The 12510-nt window shown below is 48.9% G+C and overlaps 1 protein-coding gene and 1 long non-coding RNA gene across 9 annotated transcripts in view; both read left to right on the top strand.

Annotated features, from left to right (window-relative positions):
• The window catches only part of RAI2 (retinoic acid induced 2), a 301266-nt gene extending 299021 nt beyond the window's left edge, over nucleotides 1–2245 (top strand). For 7 of the 8 annotated variants that reach the window (XM_074359293.1, XM_074359296.1, XM_074359295.1 and 4 more), the window contains one exon: nucleotides 255–2245. In XM_074359293.1, coding sequence (XP_074215394.1) covers nucleotides 255–1877 — 1623 coding nt within the window. In that variant the 3' untranslated portion in view covers nucleotides 1878–2245. The remainder of the gene's footprint in view (nucleotides 1–254) is intronic. The other variant, XM_045516353.2, reaches the window with a different exon arrangement.
• A 947-nt stretch (nucleotides 2246–3192) lies between these two features.
• Nucleotides 3193–12510, top strand: part of LOC141576353 (uncharacterized) — a 47075-nt gene continuing 37757 nt past the window's right edge. Inside the window, exon 1 of the long non-coding RNA XR_012504704.1 lies at nucleotides 3193–12404. This is a non-coding gene — a long non-coding RNA (uncharacterized LOC141576353). The remainder of the gene's footprint in view (nucleotides 12405–12510) is intronic.

Here is a 12510-nt window from a genome sequence, read left to right as displayed (position 1 = left end):
GGCTATTTAGTCATTACATCATCTGTGTTTATAGTTTAATCGTCTGTTAAATTGGGGCTGTCCATGCACAGCTGATCATATGGGTGTGTTCGTATATATTAGGAAATATTTATAACATGTATGTATATACAGAGAGATGGGTGTACTCCCCAGTTAACTAAGATACGGAAACTGAGAAAGATGTGGAGGGAGTTCTTGAGGCTATTATAAGTAGTCTCTGAAGGAAGAGTCATATTGTGTGTTCTGTGTTGCAGGCTGAGTGGCATCAGAGCCGAGTGATGGACGACCTGCAGTCCCAGAACCTCTCCATGGACATGGCCGACTCCTCTCCCACCTTGACCAATAACAGACTGGAGAATGGCATGGCCCAGCTGATCACCACTGAGGCCTGGAACATCAACTCCACCGACCTGGTAAAGAAGGCCCTGGTGACCGTGCCGGCCCCATCCATTCTGAACCCCCCGGCCGAGTCCCAGAGCGGCGTGGCCCTGAAGGTGGCGGCCACTGTGCTGCAGCCCCTGTGCCTCGGGGAGAGCTCAGTGGTGATGCCCATTCACATGCAGGTGGAGGGAAGCTCCGCACCCGAGCTCAACCCTAACGGCAATGCCACCTACGTCATGACCACACAGGGCCCCGTGCAGCTGCCAGTGGTGCTGGAGCAGCACGTCTTCCAGCACCTCAACTCCCCCCTGGTCCTGCCGCAGGAGGCCCCGTGTTCCTCCAACGCCATCCACAACAACCTCTTCCAGGGAGCCGAGGACCCCGAGGCCCAGCCGCAGCTCCTGGACCTGAGGATCCCCAGCCAGCCGCAGGAGCCCACCTTGCCGTTTGAAGCTGTGCTCCAGAATCTGTTCCCCTCGCAGGGTGCTCTTGGCCCCCCACCCTGTCCGCCTCCTCCGGGATATGCCCCTGTGCCCCCCCAACCCTTTAACTCCCCACTGTCCCCCCTGGTCCCGCCGGCCACACTCCTGGTGCCCTACCCTGTGATCGTCCCCTTGCCTGTACCGGTCCCCATCCCCATCCCCATCCCAGTGCCTCAGAGTTCTGAATCCAAGTTCAGTTCCAGTTTCCCCAAGCCACCATCTTCCTTCGGCCTGCACCCCTTTAGAGGCACCCAGCCCCCTCTACAAAAGGAGGAACTGAAGCCCTTCGACATCCTCCAGCCGAGGGAGTACTTCCAGCTCAGCCGCCACACAGTCATCAAGATGGGGAGTGAGAACGAGGCCCTGGATCTCTCCATGAAGTCGGTGCCCTGGCTCAAGGCTGGCGAAGTCAGCCCCCCGATCTGCCAGGAAGATGCAGCCCTGGACCTGTCACTGGCGACCCACCGGAAATCTGGGCCTCCCCCTGAGACTTTATATAACAGCAGCAGGTCAGTGGACAGCCCAGGTCACACTGTGATGGAGAAACTTCCCAGTGGTGTGGAAATGCCCTTTGCCCCTGCTGCGCCCCACGAGGCCTCAGCCATGATGGATACTCATGTGGGTGGCAGCAACACCACTGAGCAGCCTAGCCAGCCCAGCCAGCCCTGCCAGCCCAGCGGTGAGGTAAAGGCTGAAAATAACATTGAGATTGTGAGCGAGTCCCAGGCGGCCAAGGTCATTGTCTCTGTGGAAGACACTGTGCCTACCATCTTCTGTGGCAAGATCAAAGGCCTCTCGGGGGTGTCCACCAAAAACTTCTCCTTCAAAAGAGAAGACTCCATGCTTCAGGGCTACGACATCCACAGCCAAGGAGAAGAATCCATGGGAAACACGGAGTCCCTTAGGAAACCCATCAAAAACCGGAGCATAAAGTTAAAGAAAGTGAACTCCCAGGAAATACACATGCTCCCAATCAAAAAACAACGGCTGGCCACCTTTTTTCCAAGAAAGTGAATAATGGCTTTTTAAAATTTTTATGATTATAATATGGGGAAAGGTGCATTGGTTTTATAAAAAGGCATTTAAAACAAATTATCTTTGTTAATTATTTTGGGGAGTAGTTGGGGAGTGGGAAGGTGAATTGGCTCTAAAGGCCCTGTAAGCTAGTATCATTTTCTTTTTTAATTTTTGACTTTTCACAAATGAGTAAATAAGAGCAACCTATTTTTCAAGCAGATTGCACATTTTTTGCAGCTTTAATGGAACATTGGGTGAATCAGAGGGGTAAAAAAGCTATTTTCATTGCCACAAAGTGCTTTGATGATGTAATACCTAATAAAGGGTAGGATGAATACTTCACAATAAATGTTTGTTTGCACTAATTGGTCACAGTATTCTATCATTTATGAGATTTGCATTCCTTAACTGACATGGTTTGACCAAAACTGTCACTGGTAAAGCGCTACAAGTTCTCTGTGTCGAGAGACCTAAGCTCTTCAGGCATCTTGGGCAGAGAAGAATCACATTGGCCTGTGCCCTCAGAAGAGGAGGACAAGGAACAGGTATGACCTTGAGTGAGTCCCTTCCCCTTCTGGCCTTTTTCTTCACTTGTAAAAATGTAGCAAAGAGAGAGGGTGGGGAGGTGAGCTTCAGATACCCAAGACCCCCTCCAGTTCACATAGACCCTGGATGTGCCAAAATCTGTGTCTGAAACCTTACATAGACTAAAACAGACAAATGGCTCTTGAGGAAAATTTATCTGCTTCCTCCCCTCGCTGCTTCCAGAATTTAGCTGGAAGGACTTTCATTTTAAGGGCAGTAGGAGTATTGTTCTCAATGACTGGAAGTCTTGCAGGTCAAAGTATTACCCAAGGCCACTCAGAACAAGAGGAAGGTTTGCTGGATTAGGAGGTGTCTCATAAGAGTTCCCAACCCTGGGTAGAGATGTTTGGGAGTAGGGTTTTGTAGGGAAGAGAAAGCCATACTTTGTTAGTTTAGCCCAGTGGTTCTCAACTGGGGGTGAGTGTGCCCTCCAGGGAGTATCTGGCGATGCCTGGGGACACTTGGGGTTGCCACAGCTGGAAGAGGGGGTGCCACTGGCCTCTGGTGGGTAGAGACTGGGACGCTGCCGAACATCCCACCACGCACAGGGCAGCCCCCACAGCACAGAATGATCCAACCCCAGTGTCAGCAGGGCCGAGGCTGAGAACCCGTGATGAAACCATTTCTCGATGGACAGGAGACACGCACCTGGGTGAAGAGGACAGCGGATCACTCTTCTCGACAGCACAAAGCCACCCGCACCAATCAGTAACTGTGAGTGTACATTTAACATAGATCTGCCAGGTGGCCCAGCACACTGGGGTCTGAAGCGGTGCTAACAAGAGATTGATTATGGCATGCCTGCTTTTAAACTTAAAACTCTTTCTTTCACTTCTTGCAATTAGTATGTATCCAGCTGTTAACTGTGAACACAGACAGGAGGGAAACCAGTTGCGAGACTGGGGTTTTTTCTTGTTTTTTGTTTTGTTTTGTTTTGTTTTTATCACCAGGCCCTCTGTGGATAGGGTTACAGTTTTAGCTGGTCCTGTACCGTACACCCAGAATGGATTTTCTTTTTCCTGCTCTTTGCCTGTGTTGTTAAAATTTCTTTTTCAAAGTGTGACAAGATGGTAAATAAGCAAGTAGTTGTTTCTCATGAAGCTGACTAGTTCCATTCCCTCGCACCAACCCGATCCCATCCTTTCAGCTGCTATGTGCTGCAGTCTTTTTCCATTTTTACTCCCATAGTGGGATTTTGGCCATGTTTCCTGAGCCTGACATGTGTAATTCCAGTTTCCAGTACAACCAACGCAAATGTGCCTAGGGACTAGCACTTCCCCTTCAGTGGATGTCTTTTTCTCTTCATGTTTGGGGCTGTTTCTGCTGCCCCTGCAGTGCCAGGCAGCCTTTCTACACCAGCCAGCAGGGACCCCACCTTCACAGTGTACTGGGAAAAGCGGCTTCTTATCTGGCTTTGAGGGAACAGAATTCTCCATTTGCCCTTTAGAAGCAAGTGCTTAAAGCTGAATGACGTATAGGTAGAAAGGAAAGCATCTGTAGCCTGTAATCACATTATACACATCAAGCTGCAAATTTCTCTGTGTTGTATCTGGAGATGCCCTTTTCTCTTTGGATGTCGGCTCTGGTTGGGTGGGAAATGCTGGCTCCACCGCCATCCCTGGGTGTTGAGCCACCGTAGGCCAGCCCCCCACCCCGGCCCCAGAACAGGCTTCTTCTCCCACCCCAGCCACACCCATCCGTGAGCCTTGCCAGGCGTTGTCCTCGCTGGGGTCTTTGGAGAGAGGTTTCACGGTGGGGACTGGCTGTCGCGTTGGGAGACACAGAGTGTTGTGTTGGGACCAGGGTTGTGCTACTGGGGGCAGTAACCCCCTCTGCCTGCCCCCCTTGCCAGCCTTTGATGGAAACCAGAATCTACTGGGCCAGGGATTCAGGATAAGTGCAAAGGACATGCTGCTGCAGCCAGAGCAAGTCTAGGGTTCCCTGGTGGCTCATTTCCACACTCTCTTCCTAGTCAGGAGTTTGCAGCCTTTCATACAAACCTTAAGTAAGAACCATCATCCTGGAACCGTGGTTCCTGATCTGAGGCACATGACACCCCAGGGTGCATAGGCCCATCAGACTCTCAGGCCCCATCATTGTTCTGCTGAAGTCCACAAGCCATTCTCTCCCCGGCCTCACTGCTGTTGCCAGCCAACCTACTGCCAGCTTTCAGCCAGGCAGGATTTCCATCAGGCTTTTGCTCATGACTTAATTTCCCTTCTCTTCTCAAAAAAATGTTTTGGCCAACTAGCCTGAAGAACAGCTTTTCAGAGTCTTTTAGGAAATATAATTAGTTCCCAGGAATGTTGATATTTACTCAGACTTGTCAAGATGGCTTTAGTTGGCTTCAGTTCAGAAATGATAAAAAATTGGAACAAATTACAAAGATCCGTATTTAGGGGTGGTGTTCCTCCTGGTAAGGTAAAACCTAGTTGGTCTAGAGGGGAAAAAAAAGAAAGATTTAAAGAGGATACAGTTACTACCCTAACCAAGGAAGTCCTTGACAGTGAGTAGAAAATTTTAAAGTGAGGTCAAAGATTTGTTTAGATTCAGAGGCAAAACTCTCACACTTTAAGCATGAAAAAATATGTCTGCAATGATGAAAACCCCAAACTCCAAAAAGAAGGAAGGAGGGAAGTGGGGAAGGTTGCCAATTCCTGAGAGACTATGTCAATATAGTCATTATCTTTATAAGTAGCCTAATTAATAAAACAAAGCAGGAAAGGATTTAGATTTCACTTTACAAGTGAGAAAATAGAGGCTCAGAAGAGTTTTCTGCTTCCAGTTTTTAAAGCATCAACAACTCAAAAATATGTACTTTGCAATGATTCTTAAATACTGGGTTTGAAGCCCAATGAACCCACAGGAATTTGGATCCTTTGGGGGCAAAAAACCAGTACGAATTAGTGAAGGGTCGGAATTACAGATTTTTTTCCAATTATTTTCAAGACCATTCCAGTTAACTGGAATGCCCAGAGCACTTGGCACAATGGTAAAGGGGAGATTTCAAGCTGAGGGTGAGGATGCCAAGCCTCTAGAAGCCACACTCAAAAGCTGCTAAGCTGAAAACTTTAACAGCAGGGGAAAAAGTGTTAGAGATCCTTCTGGCTGACTTTACTCCTCGTTAAATAAAAAAAGGCAATTTTCCAGAACAGCTCACTACCACCAGGTCAAATAACTAACCTCCCACATCAGGGGAACAAAACAGAGTGTATCTGAGGTCTTTAGGGTGGCATTTTAATAAATTGAGATTTTATTTTAATGAACAAATTGGTTATTTTGTAGTACATAATATATATGAGTACCTGAAAGAACTAGTTCCAAAATACTGCAAATAATCCATCTGCAACTGTTATTAGACCAGGGGATTTTCACGCAAAGTGAGATTTTTTGAGCTCTGCTCTGCCAAAATTATGAACAAGTTCAAGTTAAAGGAGATGAACTGTTGAGGTTTACTATATTAACCCGACTCGGAGGTTATTTTCCATCCAACTATATTCTATATAGACAGGCAAATAAAAGTGTAGGCTCGCACTGCAGATAATGATGATAAAGGTCACCTGGAGCCTGTCCTCCACCTGCTAAATCATTTCTTTACAAATGTAAGTTTTGATAACCCAGTCAATTAGTCGGAATGCCATGAGACCCTTTCCATCGGTAGCGCGTGCTGCCAGTCCTGAATGGTGTCAGGAATTCAGTTTTATTTATAACTCTTCAAATAAGGAACTTGAAAAGATTTTTTCAATGCAGAAATTTTCATTAGGACACATTTCAAGCCATATTAAGAACCACCACAATGAACAGACCAGATTCTTTGAGAGTAGGGACTGAATCTTATGTATCTCAAGGTCTCTCCACCTCGGCACTATTGGCATCTGGGGCTGGGTGGTTCTCTGCTGTGGGCGCTGTCCTGTGCATGGTAGGATGTTCTAGCAGCTCCTCTGGTGTCTACCCGTGAGATGCCAGTAGCACCCCTCCCCCTGCCCCAATTGTGACAAGAAAAATGTCTCCAGACATTGCCAAGAGTCCCCTGGGGGAAAAGTCACCCCTGGCTGAGAACTACTACTGTGTCTCTAGGATCTGTCTAACACCTGGACCACAGCAGGAGCTCAAAATTCTTTGAAGAATGAATTTAATCAAGAAACAGAGAGCGTAGCTCTGGTCTCTGGTGCCCTACTCGTATTTTCTGGTTTACTAACTCGAGGCTGATCTGACTAGGAAACTATTACTGGGAACCTCCATTCATCCATCCAAAGGGCCATCACTCATCCAGCATATAACAGGGCCTTCTAGAAGTTTCTCCCTAGTAAACATGGTTCAGCAAGACTACTCCCCGTCAGAGAAAGGTGAGGCACTCACTCAGCCAGTTCTGAAAGGTTACCTCATGATTTTACCCACACCATGAAACTGGAAGGACCCATTATCCAAAACTCACCCCATGATGACTGTTCATCAGTCTTATTTCCAAGAGCAGCATGACCCAGGAATTTACAAACACAGCCAAGAAGTTGGGTGTGTTTTTCCCCCTCATGTTTTACCTAAATCCTTGCTGTAATCAAGCCCAGTTTTTTGTTTGTCCTTAATGGAAACGAAGGCCAAATCTCCTTTTAGTAGTTTCCTATTTAAACACCAGATCTTTTCGCAGCCTCCTTCCCTTCCCATCTCCTCTCGCACTCTCTCAGCTCCTACTTTATACTCCCTTTTTCACCTTGGCTGCTCTTTCCCCAGTTTCCCCATCATATGGTCTAACGACCTCTGAACTCAGAATTAGGGGACCAGTTTCCCAGCCATCATTCCCTCCTCTGGAAGGGAAGTTGGGCCCCCTCTGGCAAAACAGTCAAGGATCCAAGGCTCCATCCCAGCACCATCCTCGCAATGCAGAAACTCAGCCCCTGATTACAGAATGTCAGCAGGTGTTAGCCCCCCACGTGGCCACAATGGCACTGGAGACAATTGAAGTGTTGAAGTGCCCCAGGGAATTCAGTCTTCCTTGAGGCCAGACCAGCACTCAAGTTAACAGGTTTTTTTTGTTAACAAGCGATTTTTTTTCTAAATGCAGCTTTATGATTTCAAGTACTGCACTCATGGCAACCAGCTAACAAGGTCTTGCCTGGCAGAAGTCCTTGGGGGAATCGTCTTAACACAGGGATAACATTGTTTGTAAAGAGGGTATCAACTCTTTGTAAGTGAATGGTGCTCCTAACGTACTTGAGAGTGGGTGAGAACAGTCTGTTTTCTTTGTGTGGCTGGGGAATGCCACCAGGCAGGCAGTGGGCGAACCAGATAATGGACGGCTAATTCTTTAAGCTCCGAGACCTTTTATTGCAACTGTTTTCAATGGGAATCTTTTCAAAATGCATCAAGCATCTGGCAGAGGAAACCCTTCCTTGACTCGGTCATTGTTCTGGCATTGCTGCCTGGCCTGGGCTGGAAGGCCACGATGCCCCCAGGCCGCCAGGGAAGGAGAGCTGTTTGTCTCCGGCAGTGCTGACTCTCTGGTCCCCAGCACCTCCTCCAGGCTGGTGCCTCTCTTCTTTTTCATTCAAAACAAATCTTTCCCAAATGTGTCCCTTCTCAGTGTCCATGACAGCAGGGGATCCTGGACAACAACTGCTGGCCAACTGGTTCTCATCCACAAGCTGACCCATAGCAGGAAAGGTCCCCACTCCCTTAGCAAGTGTCTCCTCTCCGTCCTGCAAGGCCCTGCCCCCATGCTGCCTCTGGGAAGATATCCCCAGCGCCTTTCCTCCCTCTCCGTGCTCCCCTGAGCCCCACTGCAGGGGAGTGACACTGCTAGGGAAGGCTCTCCAAGTAGAAGTGGCTGCCCAGTCCTCAGCTCTTGGCCCACGGCGGCGCGGTGCAGAGGAGCCTGGAGAGCCTCGGCAAGTGCTTACTGAGTTGAAACAGAGTGCCTTCTTCACTCTTTACCACTTCGTGGCTCTGGGGGCCCCTGCCCTGGGCTTGGCTACTGTCAGGCCCTTCGGCTTTGGGCCTAACCTGGATCTTGATTGAAGGTGATCTGTGCAAGCCCGAGACCAACAGGGCTTTGTGTTTTAGACGTGCACTCCCTGCCCCCTCGCCCCCCGCCTGTTTATTTACTCTTTACACCGTCTCTTGTTGCCACTGTGAAGGTTAAAATCCTGCAGAGCCCGCTTGAGACACTGCAAATTTCCGAATTAATGAAGTTTTAATCAATGTTTCACTTAAGTTCCTTCTTTCTCCCTCCCTCCTTCCCTCTCCCTCCTTCCCTCTCTTCCCTTCCTCCCTTTCTTCCTCCCTTTCTTTCTTTCTTCCCTTTCTTCCTCCCTTTCTTCCTTCCTTTCTCCCTCCCTTTCTTTCTTTATTTCCCTTTTCTTTTTCTTTTTTTTTTTTTTAAATTCCAGCAGTGCTGCCTCTGTGGAATTTTCCAAGTGACAATAATTACGAAGGGAGCCCTGGCTGCCTCTCCAACCTCACCTTCCTGGCCCTGCAGAGCTGGGGGGTGCTGGTACCCGCGTCTCCCTCCTTAGATTTCCGGACACGCCTTGTCCTCATCCTCTTGTCGCTTTTGCTGCCTCTTCCTTTGGCCCCTCCCCAGATGCTGATGCTGACGCTCCCCATCTTTCTCCCTCCACCCTCCATCGCTGACTCTGTTCTGGGCCCAGAGCTCTTCCTGTTCCTGCGCTCTCCTGCGGTGACCTCAACCTTCTCCTAGTTGTTTCCAACATCTTTATTGTGTTTATGCCTCCATCTCTAGCCCCGACTTCTCCTTCTCTCTATCGCTTTTCATTCTCTCTCTCTCTCCCTCCAAACTCAGATACCCAAGGTCCAACCTGCCATCTTCACAGGGAGGTCATAGAGGTACCTCAGGCTCATCATCTGCCAAACTTAACTCAGCATCTCCCTTCCTCCCCCTTGGCCCAGACCCCACCATGCTGCCCTGCTCTACTGCCGCCCTCTTCCTGGTTGCCCAGTGGGAAACGTGGACGTGTCCTCCACGACTCCTCCCTCACCTTCACCTCCCGCGTGCCTTGTCTTGCTAACCTTGCCTCCTCGGGATTCCTCAAGTCCATTATTCCTTTCCTCCACACTTCTTGTCCTTGACTCAGCCCACATCACCCTTTGCCTCAACTTTGGAAATGGCCTCAGAACTGGGTAAGCCCGAGCCTCCATTTTCAGCCCCCGCCCCAGATCTCTCTTTTATACTTTCACTGGAATAGTTTTGGTAAAAATCAAGTCTGACCATGTCATCCTGCTGCATAAAAGCGTTTGGTGTTGGATGCACCCCGCTACCCCGCCAAGGCCTCCCATGCCAGGCCTCCTGAGATCGGCCCCAGACCACCTCTGTGGCTGGAGCTCCGCGCGTCGCCCTCATGTGTAAGCTCCAGGAATACGGAAGGTTGACGGTCCCCAGCACAAGCCTCTGTGGTTCTACTCTTGAGTGCCCTGTCACTCTTTCCCCACCTTCTTACTCTGTCTAATCCTTTAAGATTTAGCTCCAAACAACACCTCCTTCAGAAAGCTTTCCACGACTGCTCTAGCAATAGCTAAGGGCCGTCTCCTGCCCTCCCATAGCGACACATGCATAAGAATATCGTCTTGTCCGCCTCATTTGATTGGAAATATGCCTCTGTCCACCCCACTACACCATAAACTAGAGCCAGGGTCAAGGCCACTGCATGTCATATGCCTAGCACAGTGCTTGGCATTTAGGGGACCCTCAATAAATGTGTGTGGACTGAACTGAGCCCTTCTTAAACGGATCAGTACAGCCTGTGGAAATCCAGATATACATAAATATCTGCAATCTATAATTCACTTTGTAAAAAAAAAAAAAGATGTACTGATGGATTCTTTTAAAGCATATGGTTCCCGATGCTTCAAAAGAAGGTGGATTCTTCAAATGTGGTTTCTGCACTTTTCTAGAAATATACTTAGGACATACGGCAATCCATAGTTAAAATCTCATCAGTGGTGTACAAGGAAAATGTTTTGGCATGTACCTCCTCAGACTTTGTGGATTTATTTGTAAGTTACAGACATGGACCATAAAAGCATAGATTATAAAATATGTGCAAAAATCAAAATTTTCAAAGAATGAAACAAATATAAAGAGGTTCAATATTTTCTTTCTTCACCCCAGTTCGTCATCTTATGTACCCCACTGGGTTATCATGAAATGAAAATATTCTAAACCTTTCAGCTGAATGAATGAACCTTTAAATCCAGGCAATGCTCTGTCTTGAAATGTGGAAAATACCCAGGCACAAGATGTTTCTGTATCAGCATTAGGAACAGTTGGTGTCACTACACCTGTGACACAGGGGGTGACTGGGGACCCTGGGTCGAAGTTAGTACCAGCTTTAGAGCTGCAGAGTCTGGGTTAAGTTCCCACCTCCGCCTCCTCCTGGCTGTATGACTTCAGGCAAGTCACTTAACCTCTCCACCCCCATTTCCTGATCTGTAAAATGGGAGTGAGACAGTATCCTCGAGTACGAGTACGCACGTGCAGGGCCCCAAGCACAGAGCGCTTCATAAATGAGTTCCTATTATACTTGTTTACCGATAGTAACAGAGGAGTGAGGCCAACACAGTGCAGGTCGTGGAAATGCCTGATTTACAAAGCCTTTCACTGCAGCTAGTATATTTTTAGATTCCACTTTGCCCCGCATAGATGGGTTTCTAGCCAGGCACTGCTCTGCTCCTCCAGACTACTGATGAATAGCTGAAGCGACATAAATGTCATCTCATTGTCCCTTTGGCCTGAGAGAAGGGTTGATCTCTCCAACATCAGCTGGAAAATGGACGAGTTAGAAAAGGAGAAAAAGAGACGAGACTGGGAGAAAAAACTTCGAGGGCAAGATCTCTGTTTTGGGTTCGTCATCTGTAAAACCGTGAGTCAGGTGCCTTTCATGTGGGGGCTGATGATACCAGGCACATGCCCAGGGCCTGTAAGTGGGAGGGGAACATGGTCACCATTCCCTTCCTCTCCTGCGGTGGACAGGCCCCCAGGGTGGGCATGGGGGTGGGGGGGGGCAGGCTGTGTCCAGAGGCTGCCACCCAGCCCCAGGGCCCACTGCAGGCCATGCCCCAGGGGAGGCTTCGTAGTGGGCCCGTGGGCCTGTGCAGCCCCATAAGCCTGCAGCCTGGTGAGCAGGGCGACGGGCCCTTATGCCCAGGAAACCTTAAAAAGCTATATACTCCCTTTATCAAACCCTTCCTATAAATTTCTGATGTCTCAGAGAAGAGAAATCTACTATTCGAGTTAGAAATATAAATTCGCTTGACAAGAGATAACAGCAGTTTCTATTGTCAATGAGAGAGTTTTCTTGGGTGCCCTTGAAACACAATCTCCCACGTGGGCAACCTTTCAGGAACACAGCTACTAAATACACCCGGGGCAACTGTGTTTGAAATAAGTACAGAAAAGGATTTCGGAGGTGAGTATAGAAAAGGAATCACTCATCCTGTGTAAGAGCTGCTGACCTCTCCAGCACAGGAAGAGGAGCCTTTGTAGCAAAAAAAAAAAAAAAAAAAAAAATCATCTAAAAGTCAAAACAGCTGCTTCTCTGTGCCCTGGCCCCACGCCGTCTGAGCCGAGGGACAGCGCCCTCTGCCGGCAGCCACGGCGACAACAGGGCCCTCCCGGACGGAGTGGTCGGGACACAGGCACCCGGCTAGTGTCTGGAGGAAGCTGGTTTGAGGGCATCTTAGATCATGCATGGAAGGATCCAGGCTGAAAATCCTCAAGGGCCCAGGTTTTCAGGAAGGAGCCTCCTCACCCTCTAGTAACAGAAAACTGTGTTCCAGGAAGCCAGGGAGAGGCTCTCCGGCCCAGGCCTTTCCAGCTTCTCTTACAGGTAGAAATAGGAGCAGAGGTACGCCGTTTGCTGCACAGTGAATGGAGCTGAAGCCACGACCTCGACGTTCGTGGGGATGAGAAAAATAGAGCTGAGAAAGGTTGGTGGGGCTCTGGGGATGCAACAGAGAGGACAATGGAAAGAGCGGTCCTCAAGGGAGCTGGAAGAGGAAGGGTGGGCGAGCTGTGGAGCCCAGACTCCAGCCA

The sequence above is a fragment of the Camelus bactrianus genome, chromosome X, assembly GCF_048773025.1.
Source record: "Camelus bactrianus isolate YW-2024 breed Bactrian camel chromosome X, ASM4877302v1, whole genome shotgun sequence".
In the NCBI taxonomy this organism is placed as follows: domain Eukaryota; kingdom Metazoa; phylum Chordata; class Mammalia; order Artiodactyla; family Camelidae; genus Camelus; species Camelus bactrianus.
The sequence above is the reverse complement of the archived record's forward strand: the minus strand, read 5'-3'. Positions and strand labels throughout refer to the sequence as shown.